This window comes from Acanthopagrus latus, chromosome 11 (assembly GCF_904848185.1).
Source record: "Acanthopagrus latus isolate v.2019 chromosome 11, fAcaLat1.1, whole genome shotgun sequence".
Classification (NCBI taxonomy): Eukaryota; Metazoa; Chordata; class Actinopteri; order Spariformes; family Sparidae; genus Acanthopagrus; species Acanthopagrus latus.
In genome coordinates this window covers 22,326,834-22,352,248 of record NC_051049.1, presented here as the reverse complement: position 1 = coordinate 22,352,248, position 25,415 = coordinate 22,326,834, and the positions used below count along the sequence as shown (strand labels likewise).

Below are 25,415 nucleotides of genomic sequence, written 5' to 3'. Positions count from 1 at the left end.
ATTTAACTGTGATAAAATCAAGAGTGTCCTGCTTATCCTCTTACACTGACTACTTATAGGGAACACCATCTAATCAGATTGAATTCTGCACTGTTGAGTAATAAATAATATCTCAAATAAATCATTAATAGTCCATCCTCACACTTCCATCTGATTTCTGTTCGACGGCCACAGAAGTCAAGCATATCCTTATTTTCCTGTGGACAGCCTGGATTTGTTCAAGGTCCCAACATGCTCAACAAAATGTCCCTTCAACTGTTAGTGCAGCAGCATCATTTGTAATTTCCCAATTAACCAGCAGAGGGAGAAAGACACCAGGCGGGTGATGTGAGACAGAAATATTGCACATATGCTTCAAACACTGTTATTACACAACACTGGCTTCACTAATTCAATCTCCATCAGAGGAGGAGGCTATAAATGTACTATAATGACACAATGGTGTCAATGTTGTGCCAGCATACATTAATTAAACTGAACATGGTCTTTAAACTAATGGCTTTATTTTGTCAGTTTTGCACACAGTGACTGGGACCTTCAGTATGTGTTGGCCAACATGCATGCAAATGAGAGCTTCACCAAGATGGAGGAAACAGTGTTTATTGCCCGCAGCGTTTAATTCAGAACACAGCAGCATACAGCCAAGTAACTGTAGGCTAGAGGTGACAGCAACAGTCAGTGCAACAAAAAAGCTTACCACACATTGAATCAGAGACACAGTGGAGTAAAAAATAACATAAAAAGATAAATACATGTGTTTGTAAAATGTTGACGTTAATAAACACTGATTAAATCGCACCCTTTGACACCCAGCAGTGGGCAACATTCGAGTATGTCAACAACATGCAAACTAATTAGTCCATAGATGTAGATGATGGGTGTCATATCAAATGTGGGTGTGTGAATTTCTCTCACGACCAGTTCCTCATATATTAATCTGTATCACATGTGTACATATCACTGTACAAATACTGAAAATCGGTTTGGTCCATGTTTGAGACTGTATACAGAAACAGCCAGCCTGTAAACATTTTTTTACAGAAAAAAAAACAAAAACAAAAAACAATTATATCCCTTCTGTCATTAAAGGTGAGCACACAGCCCTCCCAGTAAGTGCCTAGTTCTCTCATCAGGGAATCTCATGACAAAATTCCGGCAAAAAAATTCAAATGCAGTTCCATGTTGATTTGAGCACCAGTAAACATGCATACGAGGTAGAACAGCATTTCAATCATCGAATATATCAAAGTGTAACGCTCTTTATTTCGGCATAAACCCAATCGACCAATTGGCGACACTTAATTTAAAAATCTAGCGATTAATACTGGCGAATCATCCCCACTGGACGGGAGCGTGTGTGGAGATGTAGATCCTGGAAATTGCTTTTACTCAATAAAATGCAACTTATCAGTATTTTCTGATGGCCGATCAGAGCGGGAGGGTCTCGTCACACATTATCCTACACCGCGTTCTACCAGGTATGATGATATCTTCGCTGATGTTCAGAGCAATTTAAACTGACCGTTATTAATGTACAGTTTGGCCTACGCGGCCTGGCAATCATTCCCCTAGGAACGGCAAACATCTGGGCTACATACAGAGCAACCAACATTAACAAAGTCCATGAAGCTTATATGCTGGTCAGTAGCCCGACTGCAGGTCATGTCCTCAGACTAGTGGACCTGGACTTCGTGTGGCAGCAGCTGGCAGCCGCTGTTGACATGGGTGAGGACTTTCTGTTTCAGCTGGGCCACTTGCTCCCTCAGCAGGCTCGCCGTTGACGCCAGATCGACGTTGTGGTTCTTTAGCGTCTTGACCTTGTCCTCCAGCCTGGAGATCCGCTCCAGTTTGCGCATCCGACACTTGGAGGCTGCGATCCGGTTCCGCAGCCTCTTCCTCTCGGCTTTCATGCGCTCCTGTGAGTCAATGTCGATGGGAGACAGCGGTGGACTGTCCCCGAAGCTCTGCACGTCGGGGACCGTCTGAGGCTCCTCCTTCAGCGGCTGGACCCGAGAGAGGTCGGGCTGCGGCGGGGCTGCCCCCAAATGATGCGACGGAGGAGGCGGGAAAGGGACGGTGTCTGTGGAGTAGTTGACGGTGGTTTCCAGCGGCCCGCTGCCGTAACTGTTCAAGTTCGTGTACACCGGTAGATCCGGCTGCACGGTGACCGGGGCGATGTTGGCGCCCAGGTCCAGGCTGCTGCTCGTCTGCCCGGCTCCGCTCAGCTGGTTCTGCTTGTGCAGGTCCTCCAGCGCCTTCACGAAGCCCTCGGCGAACTCCTGCTCGTCCGTCACCGTCTTCGGGTAGAGGAACTGGGAGCTGGTGGGCGTCGTCGTGACCATCCCGTTGGACTGGATGATGAGCCGCTCCAGCTCCGGGGAGGCCAGTTTGAGCAGCCCCAAGTCCGGGGAGCTGAGGAGGCTCTCGGCGTCGCGGAGATGCGGCTTGAGGTCAGCGTCGTCCGCCAGGCTCAAGTTAATATCCTTCTTCATCATTATTTCCGTTTTTCGAAATGACTAGTCGCAGTGTTCGGCGCTCCCTCAGAACGGAGCCGTGCCCATAACCTCAGAGGAGCGAACGACTTGGTTCAATGAATGATGTCCTGCCTCATTAACGTTGGGACACCTCAGCCTGCTGCTCGGACCTGACTGTACTGTGTGCCCGCTCGCGCCGCCTCGAGCTTTTCTAGGCTCGCACGTTCCATTATGTCACATCAGAGCACGCGCACTGGGCAGAAATGACGTTTTCCACACTTTTATTTCAACAACGCTGATCAAAGAGGCGCAGACGAGAGAGAGGTCTCACTCTGTGCTGCTTTGCCCGTGGATTAAATTTGTTTAATTCTGTTTTAGCGATGACGTATTTTTGTAGGCTAACCCGGAAGTGGTGAACCAGAATCTTTATTTCACATTTATGTTACGTTTGTATACACGCGATTACTTTCTTGGCTTGACTAAAAAATATATATATATTGTGTAGAAGTGATGATGATAGATTAAGCCAAAATTACAAAACACAAAATTAAGGCTTTATGATACTTTATAGGTTTCTTGTGTGAATTTAGAGGATATATAAAAAATCTGGCACTGATTGACTGGCACACGCGGAAAAAGTAACAAAACCTGTTAAACTGTACAAAGAGGAATAATTTATTGAAAAGTACCTTTTTTTCTCTTTTAACTTTGCAACCCCAAGCAAATTCAATTTGCAGTAATTATTTATTGTAATGTCATGTTTTTCTGTTCCTTTATTTATTTATTTATTTTGTCTGATGTGTTTGTACATTTGATTGTTTTTTATATAAAGTTGATTAAAGAAGTAAAGTGTCTTTTGGTCATCTGGTTCCCTCAACAATAAGATGGAGGGATTTTTCCATTGGAGTTTGGAATATTGCTGAAAATAATCTCTGTGACAAATACTTGCACATTTTGTGCAAGATAATCTTCATAGATTAACTTTTAAAACCACTGTGATTTCTTTAAGTGTAAATCGCTAAAAGTAGAAAACTTATCTGAGGCTATTAACCTATGACTTCAACATCACCAGGACTAAGGAGAGAAGAGGGAACCAGATGTGCAAAAAATGCTTACTGATTTTCGGTTTAGCGGGCGGCTGTGGCTCAGCGGGTAGTGATCAGAAGGTTGCTGGTTCAAATCCCGGCTCCGGGCAAGGCTGAGCTGCATGTTGAAGTGTCCTTGAGCAAGATACTGAACCCCACATTGCTCACTAGTGAGGGCCCTGGGATGAACTGGCGACTTGTCCAGGTAGCACCCTGCCCTCACCCTGAGACAAGGCTGGGATTGGCTCCAGCAGCAACACCCCGTGACCCCATGGAAAGGGATAAGCGGTTACGGATAATGATATGACATGACATGATTTTCGGTTTAAAGGACTACAAACTACTATTTAACTTTGTTTCAGTTAATTAGAATATTTGTGTAATGTAGGCCTATAGAGGACAGACATACAGCCCTTCAGGTGGACCCACTGGGACCTAATTTTAGAAAAATATTGTGTGGTACCGAATTGAGAAAGGCAATTTTGATAATGAATCACATGTATGAGGTTTGTCAATTTAAAAGATAATTCTACATGTAAATAAAGTCACAGTTTGTTATAAATTAAGTAAAATATCATCTAGTTTGTGTTAAACACTACATGAACTACGTGAACTACATCATATCACACAATATACTTCACCAACACCAACATGGCTGCCAACTCGACATAGGTAATGTAAGAAAGAGTAGTTAGTATTATGAACTGCTAATGTAAAGGACCAGCTTTACAATACTTAAGTTGCGGGTTTGTTGAAAGTTGACAGTGTGACTAACGCCAGTCTTGGCTGTCTCGTATTTGTCTCATATTTGGTTTTTCCTGGATTGCAAATGCTGATTTTTTTTCCCCTCAGAAAGGAAGCTTAATTTTCTTATCAACCACTGTCTGAGAGATTTTTTTTTTCTTTTTTTTGTGGGTTTTCCCAAAACACAGCGACTATATTTAGCCAAATATGACCTCTTTTTAAGTAACATACACTAGCTAGGTGCTAATCTCCAATTATTTTCCAGGAAAGAACAGTATAAAAGGTCCTTCTTGTGTTAAAATTTTGTAAACTACTGTGCTGCTTAGAGCATCCACAGAGTGGCTCATTTTGTCAATAGATGATCTTTGGTAGCAGCTCTATTGCCATGGAGAGGAGGGAGAAACTACAAACACTGAGGTGGTACATAGAGGTTTGGTGTCATGGTGATTATTGACTGGTACATGTGTTGTTTACTTTTTCACACTAGTATAATTAATATGTAAATTAAGTGTTATTGTTACCGAACAGGAAGATACAGTGGAAGTATCGTCTTGCATAATTCTGGACATGAAACTAAGACATCCTGCTGCGTACTTCTGCTGAGACATTAGTTGTATTCCTGCACAGCAGAATTAGGAGAAGTTGAATCTGAAACCAATCTGATTTCAACACTTCCTCTGGTCAGTTAACAGCTTTCAAGATGTCTCGGAGTTGGTCTCGCACCCAACACAGTCATCTGATGAAAAGTCTTATGATAATTTAAATTTCCACCCAAGAGTTAAAATTTTGCATGACAGATTTTACTTTCCTTTAGTTGCCTATTTTACCTACAGTGTTTAAGTTCAGCCCTTTTCCCACCTCTCTGTTAAGAGCATTTTTATTTTTGATTTCCATGACATTACCTCCTCCCACATCCAATAGACTAATTTTATTTCAGTGAATAATCTTGATAATAATCAATAATCTGAATAAACAATGTTTTCTGACCAGTGCTGCTATCATTCTACCACTACTCACTTTTGTACAATTGCATACCCCATTTGTGTACCTCAAGTTACAGTAAACATGCTTAGAATTACTGATGTAAAACTGTCCTCAGGTATTTCAGTCTTTATATTCCTGGTAATTGCAGAAGTCCATGTTTGGTTTCTTCCTTTCTCATGTGATTGTTGCTCTATTTTCATAAATACACAGATGCAAACAGCAGACAATCAATTTATTAAGGTAAAGATTTAATAATGAAGAAAGGCTTAGCCAACCCAAAAAGTATGTGGGGCTAAATATCGTGTCTCTTGTGTCCTTCATCAAACAGTGGCTCTGGACTGTAAAGGGTTACACAGAGGGGGTATGTGCGTCACAGGTAGGCCCCATCCATCAGTGCAAAGCTTCGTGTGGGTGGATCACATGATAAACCCTGTGATGTCAGATCTCTTAACACTACAGCGGAAATGGAGGTGTGTGTGTGTGTGTGTGTGTGTGTGTGTGTGTGTGTGTGTGTGTGTGTGTGTGTGTGAAGGGTTGGGGTAAACCAACAGAGGAGAGATATTTTTGCCTGAATATCAGAGTAGTGAGAGTGGGGGTGTTGAGTCTAAAAGAAAGAAAAGGGTAGCTGGAAAAGGATGTAATACATACACACACATACACAGACACACACACACACACACACACACACACACACACACACACACACACACACACACACACACACACACACACACACACACACACACACACCACACTTTCTTTCATTCTCTTTCCCTTGAACACAATCAAAATGTACAAAATGTGACATTTGGAGATAAGGCACATTTTTAGTTTTTCTGCGAGTGAAGTTTTGCTCCCTCTCATTTAAAGATTGTCCATAAATGTTGATGACATTCAAAGGAATTTGTTCTTTAGATATTGTACTTGTCGGGTCAAATAATTTCCCCCAAATCTTGTGATCAGTTTATTTCTGATTCTGTTCTGTTCGGGAAACTCACTGAGAGCAGGAACCTCCTGTTTAACAGCAATGGCGCAACTGGGTAAACTACCAACTCCAGTGTTCCTGGTGACGGCTTGTACCAAAGTGGCCAAGGGATGAAAAACGCTTGAAGAAAAGAAATGGGTGCTTTGAAATAAACAAAGGAGTTATTCCAGTGTGGTGGAGTAGAGAGGAGGGAGGGGATTGTGAACAGTAAAATGGACTGGAAGAAAACGGAAATGAGGACAACACTGAATGTACAATGGATTTCAATTTCAATTTCCAAACAACACACAACCAAATAAATAAAATTTTTTTAAAAAACTGACTTTCCTGGTAGAGATATTTTACTGGTAAAGCAGAACATGTGGTTCAACAGCAAGGACATCTCCTGATGAAAAATCAGGGGTGCTACAAGAGTCATCCTCTGGGCAACATAAATGTCTGTGCTGAATATCATGGTAATGCATCCAATAGACCAGCTGACCACTGACAGTGCTATCAAAACTCTAGACGCCCCACCACAAATCGTTAAAGGTGACACTAGAATGACCATGTACTGCTTATCAGGTAGGAAATCACCCAAAAGCTCCATGTTTCCTTAATGACCAGGGCTGCCGACACAGCCGGACACCAGGTCAGTTGCCTCAGGTCCACAGATCTTGAAACCACCAGATCATTTTAAGAAACCTCAAGACAATTTCCAGCCTTACTTATGGTGACAAATCCATGTTCTTTGACAAGACCTCTGGACATATCCAGCTATGTTTGTGGAGACAAAATCAGGTATTTCAAGCAAAAACATAATATTTTCCTACCCTAACCATGTTTTTTTTTGTGCCTAAACCTGACCCGACCATAAGTACTGCTTTGTCACAACATAAAATAGAAAATTAATCTACAGAAACGTAAATCATGAAAAAAATGTCAAGTTTAAACATATCCATTGTTTGTAGAAATGTACGTTGCCAACATTTATGCTTGTGATTTTGTTGGCCTGTTGGCACGAACAGTCCTGACATGATATTCAGAAATGTTCTGCCTGTAAAACACTAAATAGCCCAGTAGTGTGTCATAATGTAATTATGTGTCATATGACAGCTAAATAGTCTAAATACTTTGTACACGAATTGACATGACGTGAAGAGTAGACTCAGGCCTCCGACAATCATTTTTTATCAGTGACTGTGAGTTAATGCTGCAAGCCAAGGCGGACAGGGATGAGCTGTCAGGAATGCTTGGCATGGGCTGAAACGGTTCAATTTCCGCTGTACCGACGCCCAAAAGAGATCAGGAACGTTTTGTGCTGCAGTGAGCAACATGTGGTTGATGTGTGGATTGTGCTTGAGGCCCTTTGAAGGTATTAATAGAAACAAGCGTCCATCTTCTGATGTGAGACAGAAACTTTAACGGTTGGCTTGCTTTCATCTTCACATCTATGAAATTCTTGTGAATTTCCTGTGAGGGTCGAACACACAAGTGAAGAGTTTCGCTGTTTTCACTTAAAACTGATCTGGCAAGTGTACTTGGACGTGTGAAAATACTGAACAAGGCCTGTCTTGATCCTCTCCAAAAATGTCACAGTGCCTGAGTGGCAGGTATGTGACTCTCTGTGGGCATGTGGGCTCAAAATAACAGATGTCAAACAGCACCTTATCTTACATCTCATTTACCAGAACTTACACCTCTGTCAAACGTGATCATTCTGAGTTTAGAGCAGTGGTTTTCAAACCTTTTGAGCCACAGACAAAGTCACGATGAAAGGCAAGCCAAACTGTTCTGTGGTTCAGTGGAGGGATCATCATCATAGGGTTAGGAAAAAAAAAATGTTTAGGCTTAAAACACCTGTTATAGATGCCATGATTGCAGACAGAGATGGTCTGATTTCCCTGGAAAAATATACAGTTTTGACGCCACAGAAAAGGCTGGAAACATCCACAGGTTTCCTCAAAAATATCTAGTGGTGTGACTTGACACGACCAACATCACCTCCACTTGTTGATGTGAAAGGTGGCTAATAAGGTTTGGAACAAATGTCAACCTTGGATTTATCTGCGGTTTGCGGAAATGTTAAATGCCAATATTTGTTATCCTGGTGACCGAGCCGGGACTTTTTGCTATTACTCATCTTGTTAAAGGGACATGAATGGGATTTTTGTTTGATGTGTTTTTAGGATTTTATTCATTTCAGTTTTACTTTGAGATCAAGGCTTTTTTATGGTTTGGCACTTTATGTTGTAAATAAGGTAATTAAGAATTCAATAATACACACGTACTTGTGTGAGTCCCACTAACCTGCTCCACTGGGCCTCAATGACGTAGTTTCAAAGTGTGGGTGAAGTTCCACGCTCATGGAGAACATAGGAACCCAATGAGTGACATTTTGTGTGTGTTCGTGTGTGTGTGTGTGTGTGTGTGTGTGTGTGCGTGTGTGTGTGAAAAATGTTAGTTTGCACACAAACACACCCACAATTTTGCACACTTAACCACACATCCTGAGGCCTACACCTTTTCATGGTTAAACATTAGCTGTTGTAGAAACACAGATGAAAGCATCTGATATTTGACTCATATTTTCTTCCAGAATATGTTACAGTACTGCATGTGTTTCTTTATCAACCATTTACACCAAATTCAGACTATTAAGTCTCTTTTGTTATTTTGTATAATACCAAAAATGATTGTAATGGCTACAACAGTCTTACAATATCAACAGGCTTTCATGTCATATCTCCCTGTATAACACAATAGTGATGATCGTGTTTAGCAATGTCTCATTTACCTAAAACGTTTTTTTTCCATTCATTTTCCAACCAGGCCCTGAGAGAGAAAAATGCAAATCACGGTACATTTTGTGGAAAATGTTTCGAACAGGCTCATGCAATTTTAATTTCAACCCTCAGGCTGAGTGTTTGATATCATGCTAAATATTACCACAAAGTCAGACTTTTAATTTCTGCAGAGGACAGGATTTAATTGTCTGTTATACACTGTACATCTGGAATGTGCTGAAAGGTAAAAGAAACCTCTTCAGTGACTGTGGCAGGACAACAGGTTGATCTTCCTTATCTGGATAGAAACTCTCCTGCTGCTGCTGGGTGGCACACTGGGTGGCTCAGTGGTTCATACTGCCACCTGACAGCAAGAAAAGTAGGTCTGAATACTGAGCCTGCTTCTTTCTCTGTTTTCCTTCTCCCCATGTCTGTGTGGGCTTTCTCAGTCCACACAGTCCAAAGACTCTAACTTGATCACAGACTGACATTTGTGGATGTACACGTATGATGTGAAATATTCAGTATTGTTTTGTCTGTAGATTTTACCATCTTACTCATCAGTGCAGCGTGTTGCACCCCAGGGATCGCTCATAGGACCACTGTTTTTTGTTTTGTTTTTTTTTTACATATATATAAAAGTAAAAATGAAACTAATTGTTGATCACAGTATTACAGCTTCTTTGACCTAGTAATAATTACAAAATTAGTGTGGTATTTTCTTAGCTTTTTGGGGCGGGCAATTACCCTCAAAATATAAGTACAGGGCAGGTGGAGAGAGTGTCTGCAACCATAATTTTAAATACAAAAGTAAACGCAATAAGCTATTCAATTAATAGTGAAAGACCACCAGATACATAAAACATACACAAGGCCAACAATCTTTGTGGATTATCATTATGTGTGTGTGTTTTTTTTAAATAAACAAAACCGTGACGTTCCATATTCTAATATCAATGTTATTATGAATATCACAATATTGCAACTGCCCATATCTGAACACGGGTGTCCAGAAATAAAAGGCAAAGAATACAAAAAGTTACTTTTTCGATGTTGTATTCTTGTGTTGTTTTATCTGTTTCATATTAAATATTTTCAATTGTGTTCTGCCATTTTAACCTTGTTTTACTGTATGTTAAACTAAAAGAGATTTTTTTTAAATGTAGAATCAAAACAGTAAAACAGGACTTTTACTGTGCTATTATTACTCAATTAAAAAAAAAAAAAATCAGTATGTCTTCCGCTCTGTTGCAGCTCATCAGCAGTGAATTTATAATATCTTTATGATACAATTACTCTCAGTCTTTGTGTCCTGTTGGCAGTTGTGTACAGGACTTAGCCATAATCAGTCCATGAGGTTGACGCTCACTGTTAGCTTGGAACAGGAACACATAAACTGCATTAGTGGCCGTTTTGGTAAAAATGAAACTGAAGGGGATATTTTTTGAGCACTTCTTATTGTTGCTAACTAGCCAATTACCTCAGCTAAATGTTACCCACCCACTGGGTTGAGTGGCTGAGTTAGCTTGCCCTTGGTGTTGCTAGTTAGATATTTTACTAACTTTAGCTTACGTTACTTGATACAGTCTGTACTATTACCAGTAGCAGCATCTAAAAGTAGAAAGGACATTTAAATGGCTCAAGAACAATTTCGACTTACTCATACTATACTAGAGTATTTATATTGTGAGCTACATTATAAAATACCCCACTAGCTACCATTCAGAGGCAAACATCAGACTTTTAATACTTATTTGCCAACTTTAGTATGTATTTGTAGAATTTGGCCAGAATTCAAAGGTATCTGACAACTGCTGCTCTTTGCTAGCCATCCTTGGCTGTAGCTAGCTACCATTAGCTTGATAGGTCATGGCTCTATTAGCCATCTTCTTTAGTCTAACTCAGCAGTGTGTTAGCAGTCACCGTTTTCAAGACATATAAGCCTGTTAGAATTAAATTATGGGACATTTAGTGATGTATTTTATGTAACAAAATGTGTAAATATCTGAAGCCTGTGGAAAGAAGGCAAACCCGGCAAAACGGTGAATCACTGTCGGCTCTGAAGCTGGAAGTCCTTGGATGACCACTGACCTCAGACCTCACTGTGGAGTGTGAGTGTGGAGTTTCCCTTTGGTGATAAATACAGTATCACAGATAAAACATTGCACAAAAAACAAAACAGTATTTTGAAAAAAACCTTCACAAGAGCTGTCATCTCAATTCAAGGGATAAAAATATGCATTGGAAGGAGTGGAACAGTGTTTCTTTGCGATGAATGGAGAGAGAGATGCAGAGCGTGGGGGGAGATGTTTTCCTGGCAGGCTGGGATTAGATGCGGTTCCATAAATATGTTGGGCAGCTTGGTATACTTTGTGCCCAGTGGTAAAAATAGGCCTTCTTCCCGAGGGAAGTGATGACGTCTGCAGCCTGCCTGCATCATCAGCCACAAGTCGGCTTCGTCCTCATACTGGAAGAGGCAGAGAGACAAAGTGTGGGGGGAGCATCAGTGATCGCCATGGCAACACATGCAGAGTGACGCAGGTAGAGGCAATTGAAAGGGAGAGAGGTGGTGATTGGCTGGCAACTGCAGCGGTGTTTGTCTGTGTAGGGAGGAGATGTGTGGGTGGTAAAAAGAAGAGGAGGAGGACTCAAAAGCCCAGCTCTGAGATTAGCCCCCACACCCCCAACACACACACACACACACACACACACACACACACAGACACACACAGACACACACACACACATAGTCCAAGCCTGTTAGCACGGTCAACAATTCAGCCTAGCAATGAGATGATATGATTTAGCACGCTTCCTGAGCACTGACTTCAGAGGAGGTGGAAAATACTGTTTTTTCCTCCCTCACAAATGCCATCTTGGTTAGTATGCATGCATGCATTTTGGGAGGAAAATATTCCCTACATTCCCCCACATGCACTCAACATATCCTGCTGTTTCATTTGAGGGCCATTAAAATAGACCTTTTCACAATTCAGCTGCTGTTGCAAGGCGTTAGTCCTGAATATAATTAAATTTTAAAGGTTATTCTGCCCTCTAGTCTACTTCCTCACTGCAGTTTGTCCACCAGTGTTCCTGTTTTATCACTCCCTGCCTTTTACAATCCTTCCAATCATGGTTTGCTCTATAGAAAGATGAATGTTACATGTGGATCCCTAATTAACTTAACATAGCCAACTATTAACTATGATGCAACAGAGGAGAGATTGTTTTATCTTGTGATTGTTTGCATACAGTGAAAATGTTATCATGCAATCTGGTATCATAAATATATCTCGGACTTGAACAACATTTGCAGCTGATAGTTTCTCCATCTCTACAGTTCTTTTTGTAGCAAAACCATCAGTATCATCACTGATTCTCCTCAGTAACATCACTGCTTTTGAGAATTGTGAGCAAATCATAGTCCAATGCACAATTAATGTAGTTATTTGCTTAAATCTTAGGAGAAGTAAGACAAAATAACATTGGGTCATTGTTGGGGATGAAATTAAAGTACATATTCTTAGAAAGATGAGGGGTCTTAAAGGAATAAAGGGTTAAAAGAAAAAAAGAAAAAAAACAACAAAACATCTGCAGTCAGCAGGAATGTCTCATGAGTCTTTGTGTGTGTTGTCTAAAGTCCTACAAGTGCAGAATGATATACAGACAATACAGGGACCTGCTTATCACAACATTAAGTTGAACATGTTTGCAAAAAAATGGATTAGAAAAGAAATCGTTCTTCACTTAGTCAAGTGGCAGGCAGAAGGTTGACGTCAAATATCATTGTCATTGGACCTGAGCGAGCAGACTTGGCAGAGTAATAGCGCGTACACTTGGACATAGGTAAACTGGCGGGGAACAGGTAGTGACCAAGGGTAATACCAGGGCCATCGGGAACAGAGGTGAGGACAGGGTAGATGTTACAATGATGGCTGAGGCAGGAAAGCTCTCCAGTGACATCTGCTGGACATTATCTGAAAAGACAGGAACGACTGAACACACGGAAATGACATTGCAGGATTTTATTATTAGAAATCATTCATTTTTATGCAATGCCTTTTTAAAGTAAGTCATTTAGTTTATCAAGAGTTACATTAGAGATGCTCTTAGTTGCAATAGTTGGTAGTATCTGTCAGATAATTTTTACCTTAGAGGTCTTAAATATCACACCATGCTTAATATATCACACAAAGCTTTTAACATAAAAAAATGAATCCTCATTGTTTGAATAAAATTATTATAAATAGCATTGCAATTGCTATTACTGTTACATCTATAAACTGCTAGTGTTTCAACTTATTTTTCCCATTGTTTATTTTATTTTGAACATATGTAAAGTGTTGTTTGGATGAAGTGGTTTTAATTACTTAACAACAAATTAAGATTGAGTCATAACAGCTTCTCACCATGTTTTTTGACAGGGAATAAGGTTAGGGGAATGAAATGTTTTATCTGAGGAAGCCACACCTTTTCCTGTAAGTGAAAATGAAAGTAAAGGCAAGACTCTTCGCAAGCATTTTAAGCTGATTTTCATCTAAGATTGTCAGTGTCAGCCACTAAAGAAAGCTGAGCAACAAGGTACGTAACTGAGTTCATCCATTTTACTGACAGGTTTAAGAACAATCCATCAAATTATCATTATCAACTCTTGGTGCATCACACATTGATGTTTTTTGTGACAGTGATTGTTCTCTATTCTTTGTAAAAGTCGTCTGTATATATAGTAATATTTGAAGAGACTATTGTGAAATTGACAGTGGCATACCATTATACAGAGCTGCAATGAGTTGTCGATGAGAATAAAATGAGTCTGCAGTTATTTTGCTGATTTATTAATCATTTTAGGAATATGGACCTATGACTATTGCCCAGTACCACCTTCTCAAAGGTACAGACTTGCTGTTTCTCTTTGTCATGAAAGAAATTAAGTGAAATAGCACTGGGTAAAAACAAACAATTTGAAGAGGTCACTATGGATTCTGTGAAATTGTAATTTACTGCTCAGATAAAAGCTGAAGAAGCTACCTACTGTTGTAACTATTAACTAAGATTGTCTTTTCTTTCTTCAAAGATGTAAGGAAGTGTGGCAAACAAAGTATGTTATGGCAGAGTCATACTCAGTTGCAATAAATTGTAAAGATGTACCTTATCGGCCTAAGTTTGCACACTTGCTTGTTTTATTCTCTTTACATCTACACAAGGGTGTGGATCAGGTTAAAGATAAGGGTGTAAGACTTTGGCGTTGAAAGTCATTCCTGTTTAACAACACGCCCAGCAGCTTCTGACCTCTAGGCACACACACACACACACACACACACACACACACACACGCTTCCTAGTACTTTTTTTTTTTTAAATTTGCTTGTTATTTATACAACGTAATGTTTTTAAATATATGATAATCTAACTTTACTGGAAATTTAGTGTAAGTTTGAAAACTAATAAATAGATAAATAAATACTAACTATAAGTAAATTATTAGGACAGGCTTAAGCACACTTATATATTTCTGTTGATTTTGCATTCTGCTTTCTAGAATTTATTGCATTAACTGAATGCATGTTTAAAGCATGACCTTATTTATTCTGCATGTTTAAGTTACATTAGTACTACTATTGGTACAACAAGTTGGTAATGGGCCTTAAAAACATAGTTTTATATCGTGTATTTTTTAATGTAGCATTCTGTGGTGGTGGGTTGATAAAGAAAGCATCATAAGTAAATAGTATATGTGGCATTTTAAGTAGTATCATACATGATATCCCTGGAGCTGTTTCTGTCACTATTATTACCACTGATGGTGCCTTCATTACTAAAACTGATATATCAAACAATAGTTCTATGCATTCTTTTTCCATTTTTAGCTCGTTTTCATTATTTGTGCAGTGTTGAAATGTTTGCCTGATCATAATGTCTTCCCACTTGTTCAAAGTTAAGAGAGATACGAAGTTGTAGCAATTACAGCCACTCCCTGTCATGTAAGTGAAAATGAAAGTAAATGCATAAATCTTATCAAGCCACATAAGCACATTTCTTTTCTCAGGTTTTCTTTGTCAACCATGTAAGGAAGCAGAGCAACCAAGGTAGGTTATTTGGAAAAGTTCATCAATTCTACTGACCAGTTTAAATATGCTGACTAGAATATTCAAGTAACATCTGTATCAGTAAATCTGAGGTTAGTTATGTTATTTTTTAATCTTAGTATTTTAATCTTACATTAAGTATTCTTTATTGATTCAATATAGGTTTGGTCCCAAGTGTAAGATTCCCATTGAATGTTATGAGTTATTTTCAGGTTGTCCTGCACTGTGTTGTTCTGAAAGATCAACAAAGATCCTCTTGGTTAAACTTCAGAACAAAATAAGGAAGCAAAGTGAAACAAAATAAGTCAACTCCATTTTACATGTTACAATTTTTAACTTCTCTATTCTTATTAATATATGTCTAAATAGGTGAAACATGTTTTGCCCTGAATGTGGAAGTCAAGTGGAAAGGTCGTATAAATTCTGTCCTGAATGTGGCTTCAAGTTATCTGTCTTTCCTCAAAATGGGACCCAAGGTAAGTTTACCAGCAAACTGTTTTTTGGGAATTTCTCAGTATTATTTGCTGTAATGAACTTGGGATAGGGATTGCTTATTCACTGTCTTTGTAGAGACCCAGATATTAATTGTTATGTAATATATTATTAATTGTTAAGCAGATGTGGACACATCAGCACACCAACTCTTGGTCACTGCTGAGGAGAAGAATCAAAAGGAGGATCAAGATGTTGAAGAAAAGACTGCCCAGACAAAGGTGAAACAGCTATGAAACAGTTATTGTACTGGCACAATTTTTTCATGATAACCGCTCATATTTAAAGGATAACTTTGAACAGTGAGACTACGCAGTGCTCTTTCATATTCACAAGCAGTCATTACTTCCTCTTCCTGTGACTGAAACTTTGTTCTGCTTATTATTATCTTGGGTTGTAAACAAGCTCATGAAAAAGGGACAACAGGATTCTGCTGTGAGCTATGTTGTGTGCCTGTCTGCAACTTTTTTATGTAAGCTTACTGTGACAGTTTTGTCTTTACCCATTCTTCCTATTAGTTGTCCAAGTAGGCAAGAATGAACATGTTTATTTATTGTTGTGTTGACATTTTTTTTTAATCTGACAAAAGCACTGCTCAGTACAGACACTCCTCAGAGTTCAGCTATATAACTCTGATGCTCTGCAAATGCATTGCACTGCTGTCACTGCTGTTCAACTCTCTACCTTAGGCTGCAGCCACAGCAAAATCTTGATATTGGGGACAATGACATGACTGGTTAGCAAGCTAGTCTTGTTCTTAAACATACTGTCAAATTATATTTACAGTTTGTCAACTGTACACAATATTATTGACTTTGAATCTTGCTAGCATAGTGTTAGCTTTCTCATCGCTGAGTGGACTAGAATATCTCCTGTTGCCAAGTCGTATCTATGGTCCGTCCTATTTACTGGACGAGTGAACCTTACATGAGGGTAATGATTGTTCCAGGTATAAGTCAAACCCTCAGGCGTTACCAGGGAAACTAAGTTATGGCTTGTGAAAAACATTTTTGGTTGTAAAACGCATGAAAATATAAATTAATGGTCTGAATTTTTTTTCTTTAGCAAGTGACCATGGTATAAGCGGGATAATGCCCTTCAAGGTGTCCACAGTCAGGAATTAATGGACTTCACTGAGGCAACTAGGCCTCCACATTGTCCATTAATTCCTGATTATGGACACCTCGTTGAGCATTATCCCTTACATTATGTTTGGTAAAACATTGCAATTGGCACTGTATATTACAAAAGCGTAATTAAAGAGTGAAATATTTAGTGACATGATAAAGGATGATGGCACAGATTCAGATTGGTACCAGTCAGTGTGGTGATCACCTGTTGCTAAGCTGGGGTGGAAATGCATGTGTTCACTCAATTAAAGTGAGAAAATTGTACTAGTTGGTGTATATAATCTCTTTCTCCTTTGGAAGTCAAAACTGCCACATTAAGTCTTCAAAATGTTGACCAGACCCTCAAAGTCCAAACTGCAAATTCACCTATGTTGTTATGGGTGCTAACTTAATTAACTAGCTCAATTAGATATGAATGACATTCCCTTTGTATTTTCTAATATTTTAAACATATTTCCTTACTCATTGCGGATATTTGCCATTTTATTAAATTGTGTTCTGAACTGTCATTCTTCAATATCTGCCATGCTAATCTTTCCAGCAGCAGTCGACTAGTGATGACCTTGAGCCAGCCAGAGCGACACAGCAGGACCCATCAGATAACTTTGCTTGCCCGGTCACACTGGAAAAAGGAGACACACCCTCATCCCCCAATCTCACACTGTCAGTTGGGGAATCAGTCTCTACTGCAAAGCTACAAGTCACAGATGCTTGTAAGGAGGAAGAAAAGCTATCTGCTACAGCTCCTGAATGTGATTCTCAACCATGCGGTGAGGCCGTTCCTGGATCAAGACTGTCTGTTTCCACAGTCCTGCCCTTCACTACACCTGCAGGTTATAACCTGACAGAGGAGGAAACAGACAAACATCCAGATATATGTCCAGATGACAGCCCTAATGCAGTGCAAACTCCTGCTGACAAGCCAAGTGAGATTGAGTCTGGGCTGTTGTCTACTTCTGCATCACCACTAACATCAACTAAAGAAATTGGCCCCACTTCATCAGAATCATCTGAGCAAACACTTCGGGTACCCTGTCCTGTGTCAGAGCAGTCTGCCTCTGAACAAAATACAGATATGACACAAAGTCACTCTGGGAGGCCAGACGATAAAACTGACTATTCAGACTCTGATCAGGGGAAGCTGCCTATTGATGATTTACACACAGCCAGAGAGGGCGCTACATCACATGACCAAACAGAAAACACTGCTGGCCAGACACCTAAAAACTGTGATTCAGTTGCAAAGCAGTTTGCCTCTGAGCAAGATAAAAGTAAGACAATCTCTCATGACACAGAAAAACAAGTTTTCAGAAATAAAGACCAAGCAGCCGGAGATGAGAGGTGTCGCTCAGATGATCAAAATACCAAACAAGTGGAGTATTCTGTTGATCCATGTCCAGTACCAAAGGAACTAGCCAGAGACACTGAGGTAATTATCAAACTGACTTGAACCCTGAATTACAAGCTTATAACACAAGACTTTGTACTGCTTTTCTCTACAGAAACACTAAATGATAATCATGTTAATAACAACATTTCCAGGTTTTTGTAATTATTTTGATTACAGTTGCATTAAAACCACAGTGTCTTGGCAACAAGTATACAGGCTTTTAACTGTGTAATGTTAATCACTTGTCTAATTACCAACCATGACCAGTTTTTAAGAGGGTGGGTGTTACTGCTGTTTTCAATGTGTGAGGACAATAACATTTCACCCGTAAAATGTGACAATTTACTTGGCTTTGTTTAATATACAACATTTTATTCTTCTCACAGGCTGTTGACACCACACAGGCACAGCAGCCAGTCAACAGGGATGTCAATGTCTCAAATTCACCAGTGCCCTTTCGCCCTGATCATCAGACACCACAAATGTAGGTTTTTGTTATATTATATTTACCGTATATGCATGATTTTCTATTGTATTTCTCATCTACTATCTGCTCCAAAATACTTTCATATTGTATCATGAAAATATGACGTTAACAACCACTTGTTTGATTTTTCTTTTATAATTTGTCAAACAGCGACTGTATGCCTGTGTACTTTCATGCTGTCACTTCCAAAAGTGTTCATTTCAATCCAGAAAAGGATAAGATTTATTTTACATGTAAAAGATTGTATGGAAGTTGGGATCAAATCGGCCTGCAACTGTCCTCTAGGTATGAGTTTTTTAAAAATATATTCTATCATAACCCTTTTGTCAACTCTCCACCAAAAAAACAAAGGAACAATGAAATCAAGTTGATTTATATGTTACATTTCTCTGTTTCACCTCTAATAATGGATGCTGTGTTTCACAGGCCACTAGGGGACAAGAGATATCTTGTTGAAGGACGAGTTAAGATTCCCAAGAACATAATTCATGAGAGCATACCCTACAAATACTTCATACTCAAGGGCAGTGACAGTGACTTGCAGAGCGCCTTTGAGACCATCTATCAGAAAGATGGAAATGAAAATGTCAACAGGTGCCTGAAAATTAGAGAGGAATTGTTGACACGTGAAGGTAATCTGGATTCATTTTCTTTCACTAAAAGGCTCAACAACAGTTTCTAGTCGGAGCTGATAAATCAGCTTTGCAGATATCAGTCGGTATTATCTTGTTGCAGATTGTTGGTATTGGCATTCTTTTTCACTGATAATTGTTGTACAGAAATGAATCAAAAGAGACATTTACCAGGTGGAACTGGGACCGTTTGAAGGTTTTTAGATGGACCCAAAAGATGGCAATCAGACAGGGGAAGGTTATAGAGTGAATTATTCAACAATCATTTGTGCAATTCAGGGGTAGTTCATTGAAGCAGGTGAATAGGGCTCCATCAGGAAAGGGGTTACTTTAGGTCATGAAGCTCCAGAGCATCTGGAGATCAGAGTATATCAGATCAGAGTATAGTTTTCTGTTATTCTGTATCCAGTCAGCTCTACAGATGTGTATATCTGCCAATAGGAATTGTTTGTAAAAGAATTGACCCACGTTCTCATTTAAAAACACTGTTTTTTTAAGGTAGCTATTAAAGCATATGTGCAGCACTGAGATAAAAGATCATTTTTCCCCTTAACAAACATAAAATTATCTAAAAAAATCATTTCATGACAAAGTTGGGATGGAAGGAGTATTTTCATTAACAAAAGAAGTGAGATGTGAGTTTAGTCAGCTGTTAGCCAAGCAGCTGAATACTGAGCCAGTGATGGGAAATAATGAACATGAAAGTAACTGATGCCAATCAGCTGATGCAAGTGATTTGAGTACTCAAATGCTCAATTTGTACATAATGGTTTGACATTCCACTGAAGACTTCTCTCCTTCTGTGAATCTGTATCTAGAGGAGTGGCACCAGTTTGATGATATGATCTATCTAGATCCTAAGAAGCATTTTTGGACCGGGAAGTCTTTGACTAAAGAAGTTGTAATCAAAGGAAGAGACGTAGCTGGCAGGGTGATGCTGAATATCATCCTTGGCCTTCTTGAAACTTGGAAGGAACCACATGTGGACAACTTCTTTCTCCTGCTACGTCAGTTCTATGTCACATACAGCTTTCCTACACTGATAGCATTGCATGATGGCATGCTAAAACCATGGGGATTGCCATATGGTGAACAACAGGTAAATCGGGGTTTTTATTCTTGGACATCAGATGGTTGCCTAAAATTCTGAGACAAATTGAATTTATAAAAAACAGTTTCCAGTAAGAATTATCCTCAGAATCTGAGTATAAGTGTAACCAAGGGTGGTTGTGGCTCAGGAGGTAGAGCTACTTCATCCACTTATCAGAAGTTGGTGGTTCAATGATTGTGCGTAGAAATATTCAACGATGATTTGGATAGAAAGTACAGTATTGCTCCTGATGGACAGGATGGCAGTGTGTGAATATATGAATGCAAAATGTCTTGTACATTACTTTGAGTGGTTGGTTGAGGTCTGTTTACATTGGTTGTTTTCTTCTTCCTTTACCTTTTCTAGGTCAAGATCCTGCTCCAAGGTCTTGTTCAAGAAACAAAAGCTCTCTCAGAGCCTCTGCATGCAGGAGTTGTTAGTTTGCTCATTTACAACTCTTATCTGAAAGAGAGCTTGACAGATCAACTATCTCATCTATGTGATCTTCTATGCCTGCCTAATAAACCACCACACCATTTCTCAGATTGGTGGAAGGCCTTTGCAAGCCCTATAGATGAAAAAAGGTAATTAATGTGTGATTTAATTTATAAAATAATTGTTACTAATACATTATCATGGTAACAATAAAGATGATAACTTAGAAATAAACAGACAACAAAAGAAGAAATTACTGAAAGCTAAATGTTACCAGAAGACCTTCAGATTTAAGTTTTATGAGAACAGCTATATTATTTTAAATAAAGCATGCAAAATGTATTTTGTTTGTTGTCTTTAAAATGCAGATCTGGCCACTGATTATATTTTTCATCAACATGATACCAGTGTTCCCCCTATATGCATTCTGTGCCACCCAGGGGCATAACATCAGTTTGAAAAGTGGGGGGGGACATAAAAAAATTGGGGGTCTGATTTGAATATCAATACATTTCTACATGTTTTTAATACTTAATGCTTTTAAGTCAACATTTTGAAAAATAACCCTTTAAATGGTGACTACTGGTGAGATAAAAAGAAAAAAAAAACAGAAGAAACAGAACCTGTTTCAGAAGTCAGTGGGTCACATGATATGGAAGCTACTGAGAAAAAAAAAAATAATTTCTGCACATTAATATTCATATAAAAAGAGGAAGCACTAAAATACAATAGAAGAGCTGTGTGTTATGTTTGTAGGAATGAGACTCATTTTGTAAATCTCAATCTGTCAATTTTTCTTTCAAAAATCTCACAAGTAGTCACCATTTAAAGGGTTATTTAAAAAAAACAGCATGGTTGCCTTTCAAAATATTGAATACCTTCTCCACTTTAAATATAATGAAAATAAACACAGACTTCTCTGCTGGTGTAGAGTTGCAGATGCTGCTGAGATGCTTTGCAACAGTGCTAGACAACATCACACTGTGAAGTGGGTGTTGGTCATCCCTCTGATTCACTTACTGAGAGGTGAAAGCAAGCCATTTGAAAAAGTTCCACCTTGTGACTCCTGGACATGCTTGAGGGAGAACAACACAACATATTTCTCCAGGGACAGTGATGTTAGGTAGGTGAAGTGTTTTTCTCCTCCAACAACATGCTGATGAACAAAACCTTATATAATATCTGTATAAATGTTTAACCTATATATATATATATATATATATATATATATATATATATATATATATATATATATATATATATATATATATATATATATATATGTTAAACAAGTTTAGGTCAATGTATATTACTCACCCTGGGGATATCTTGATCTTTTAAAATTGAAGTGTGGCCCAGATTATGAAAGACCATGCCTACCTGGCAGACATTGATCGTCTTCTTGTGCACTCTTGGATGTCTCTGCTGCCTGTGGAGAATTTAACAAGCTTCATATCCAGCGTGAAAGTGGATCTCCTAGACATTCTTAATTATCTGCAGATCAGTATCAGCTCTGGAATAACTCACTCCAAGTGCACGGTATGTACCCTAAAGTTACTATATCATTTCATTTTTTCTAATAAAAGTTTATCAAATGGTAGTGTGAAATCAATGTGACAGCGTTATAGGGGTTGCAACTGGAGATGAACGTACAGAGAATATTCACCAGATTTTGTCACCTTGCTCAGCTGTATGCCACTTTACACTGCGTTTATACTCATTGTTGGCTGACTGAACTACAACTTTGTGTTGAACTACTCCCACAGTGTCAATAGCCCTTTTGACACTGTTTCTTCAAGATGGGAATGTTGCATGGTTATTCAGCCTCGCCATTCTGTATAAAAGATACAAAGACAGAAAGGGAGGTAAATGTTGTTCAGAAGTTCAGGAGCCCATTCCCCTCTTGAGCAGAGAAGGAGATATCAAAGGGATAATAAATGAATGTCACTGCCATGTCATGACATTGTTATCAGGCTTGCTCAGGATGAGCCAGGCTTGCACAGAAACAATCACTGGTGATCACTGTCGCAGAATCAATCTGAATTTACAGGGCTGAGATTTAGCTGAAAATTTTTGAGCATTTTTCTAGAAATAATGTGGTGTGCTTATAATTTTTGTTTCTCTCCAAAGTCAGCCTCTTTTATGCAAGCTGATGGATGGTATATAGGATGATTCATGAATACTCAACTGGATGCTTTGGGGAACAATTAGGTGTAAAGCAAGATGTTTTTTCTCCAACATTGTTTTTTATTAGTGTTAATGATTTAGCTCTTTAAATTAAAGCTTCTGCCCGGAAGTTAAAGTTGATGATCAGACTTTGAGCAGATTATATGTGTTTGACTTAGTTTTACTTTTTTAACATGGACAAGATCTACAGATCATGCTGAACATTGTTGTATAATTGTGCTGCAAATGGAGACTAGCGGTGAATAAAGATAAAAACATAAATAATACATTTTAGACAAAAGCCACTGGAGAGAACTTCAGTTATATTTATTTTGGTTAAATAGTGCTGTCATATATCATTTGCATTAGTGGAGGCATGGGATGGGAACTCCATACCTAAATGAACTGAATTGATTTGCGAAGATATCTGATTAGAGACTCACTCAAAATATCTTTATTAATATCTCACATGGTAATCCCTCAGCTACTGAGCTAGGTGAATTTTAGAACAAAGTTCATTTTTTGTTTTGCTGTCCTGTCTACGAGGGCATAAGGGATGCATTATTGACAAAAAGATCATATACACTGATTTCTTTCAGCAGGAGTTGTGCTTCAGGAAGGGAACATTTGCTGTAGGCAGATTTTGTGCCACCCAGGGGCATAACATCAGTTTGAAAAGTGGGGGGGGGGAAACATAAAAAAATTGGGGGTCTGATTTGAATATCTTTTATACATTTCTATATGTTTTTAATACTTAATGCTTTTAAGTCAAAATTTTGAAAAATAACCCTTTAAATGGTGACTACTGGTGAGATTAAAAAAAAAAAGAAAGAAAAAAAACAGAAGAAACAGAACCTGTTTCAGAAGTCAGTGGGTCACATGATATGGAAGCTACTGAGAAAAAAAATCATAATTTCTGCACATTAATATTCATATAAAAAGAGGAAGCACTAAAATACAATAGAAGAGCTGTGTGTTATGTTTGTAAGAGACTCATTTTGTAAATCTCAATCTGTCAATTTTTCTTTCAAAAATCTCACAAGTAGTCACCATTTAAAGGGTTATTTAAAGAAAATGTTCTAATACAAAAACTTATCCTAACCATGTATTATAGGATAATGATAACATTGGAAAAAAAACAACATGGTTGCCTTCTGCTGTAGGCAGATTTTGTTTGTCAAGTTTTGGAGTGAAGGATAAGACTAAGCAGCAAAATTACATGTCATTTTGTAATGATATAAAATGTTTGAATGTTGCAACTGTTCTTTTGGTTCTTGTAAACCCATAAGGAGAAGGCTCTAAAATCTCACTGTACACATTCTGCTCAGCATCAAACAGCAGACAGACACAGATCAGGCCAAATACATACACATTATGAGTTGGTAGAGACCTGAACAGCGCAGAAAAGAGGGTGAATATTGGACTTTTGGAACTGGAATTTTTTTTAACTGATGGATGAATGAATATGCAAATATTTGCTATATGTTTGACATGATAACTTGAAAATGTGACCCAGAAAACCCTTCATTATAATAATGACCTGAAATAATTGCAGGAATACACAACATTGTGATACATGAATCTTTTTATGTGAACAAATTATGTTTGTTCTGTGTTTTGTATTACAGGCTTTAAGAAAATTGGGAGATGTCCTTATTGACAGAACAAAACATAACAGTAAAAGGTCTCTGTTTGATAGTATCAGGACAGTAATATCTACAAATTATCTTACAAAGTATCTATAAAAAAATGTCTCATCAATATATCTTTTCCCCATAGTTGTGATGACAGAGAGAAATATGGAGAGCACTGCCTGAAATCTGGAGCAAAGCTTCTTGGTTCTGTCTGCCGTCACATAACAGATCCAAAGCACTGCGATGTTCCCATGGTCTTCCTTGATATTGTCTGTCAGATTTTAATGGCATACAGTGACACTGATTCCCAGGTGAGACTCAACTGTCTGTCGTTTGGACAGGCCTCATATTTATGTCTCCAAGCCACAGTCAAGACTTGAAACATTAGGGAACATGGCCTCTGCTTGCCAAAAGAGAGAGCGGAAGTTGAAGATTTTATCTTTCTTCACAAGGTGTCCTATGGATATGAGGAGGTGTCTAGAGAGAATGCAGAGAGTGCTCCCCCTTTGAGGTTTATATATTTGCAATGTAGCACTCTTTGCTGTTAAATTATACACAGCATTTAAAGCAACATTATGAAACTTTTTACCTTTTAAAGTAACAATTGGGGTCTTTTGATTTGTGATTATATGAGGTATTTATCTGTAGTCTCTGTATTACCTCTAGTAAATGATCTTGTGGAGAAGTAGTGCGTAGCACCGACAGAGAGGCAAAGCATTGTGCTGCTAAACAGCCCATTTTTGGAAATGTATCCCCAGTTGTGTATCATGTGTAAGTTTCATGTCTTATTCCTGATGTCCCTCAGTGAAAGGCAGGGTACAACATGTACAAATACA

General features: G+C 38.7%; 2 protein-coding genes across 3 annotated transcripts in view; one reads left to right on the top strand and one right to left on the bottom strand.

Moving 5' to 3' along the window:
• Nucleotides 1-584: 584 nt before the first annotated feature.
• On the bottom strand, nucleotides 585-3,186 carry LOC119029224 (transcription factor jun-D-like). Its single transcript, XM_037115917.1, has one exon. It carries the CDS (start codon nucleotides 2,493-2,495, stop codon nucleotides 1,674-1,676), a length of 822 nt encoding a protein of 273 aa, XP_036971812.1. The 5' UTR covers nucleotides 2,496-3,186; the 3' UTR covers nucleotides 585-1,673.
• A 10,295-nt stretch (nucleotides 3,187-13,481) lies between these two features.
• Nucleotides 13,482-25,415, top strand: part of LOC119029281 (E3 ubiquitin-protein ligase rnf213-alpha-like) — a 59,717-nt gene continuing 47,783 nt past the window's right edge. The window contains exons 1-13 of one of the 2 annotated variants that reach the window (XM_037116001.1): nucleotides 13,482-13,618; nucleotides 15,084-15,123; nucleotides 15,493-15,599; nucleotides 15,742-15,836; nucleotides 17,287-18,174; nucleotides 18,522-18,619; nucleotides 18,773-19,254; nucleotides 20,073-20,353; nucleotides 20,711-20,928; nucleotides 21,711-21,902; nucleotides 22,129-22,318; nucleotides 24,574-24,629; nucleotides 24,725-24,890. In XM_037116001.1, coding sequence (XP_036971896.1) covers nucleotides 15,500-15,599; nucleotides 15,742-15,836; nucleotides 17,287-18,174; nucleotides 18,522-18,619; nucleotides 18,773-19,254; nucleotides 20,073-20,353; nucleotides 20,711-20,928; nucleotides 21,711-21,902; nucleotides 22,129-22,318; nucleotides 24,574-24,629; nucleotides 24,725-24,890 — 2,766 coding nt within the window. In that variant the 5' untranslated portion in view covers nucleotides 13,482-13,618; nucleotides 15,084-15,123; nucleotides 15,493-15,499. The remainder of the gene's footprint in view (nucleotides 13,619-15,083; nucleotides 15,124-15,492; nucleotides 15,600-15,741; nucleotides 15,837-17,286; nucleotides 18,175-18,521; nucleotides 18,620-18,772; nucleotides 19,255-20,072; nucleotides 20,354-20,710; nucleotides 20,929-21,710; nucleotides 21,903-22,128; nucleotides 22,319-24,573; nucleotides 24,630-24,724; nucleotides 24,891-25,415) is intronic. The other variant, XM_037116000.1, reaches the window with a different exon arrangement.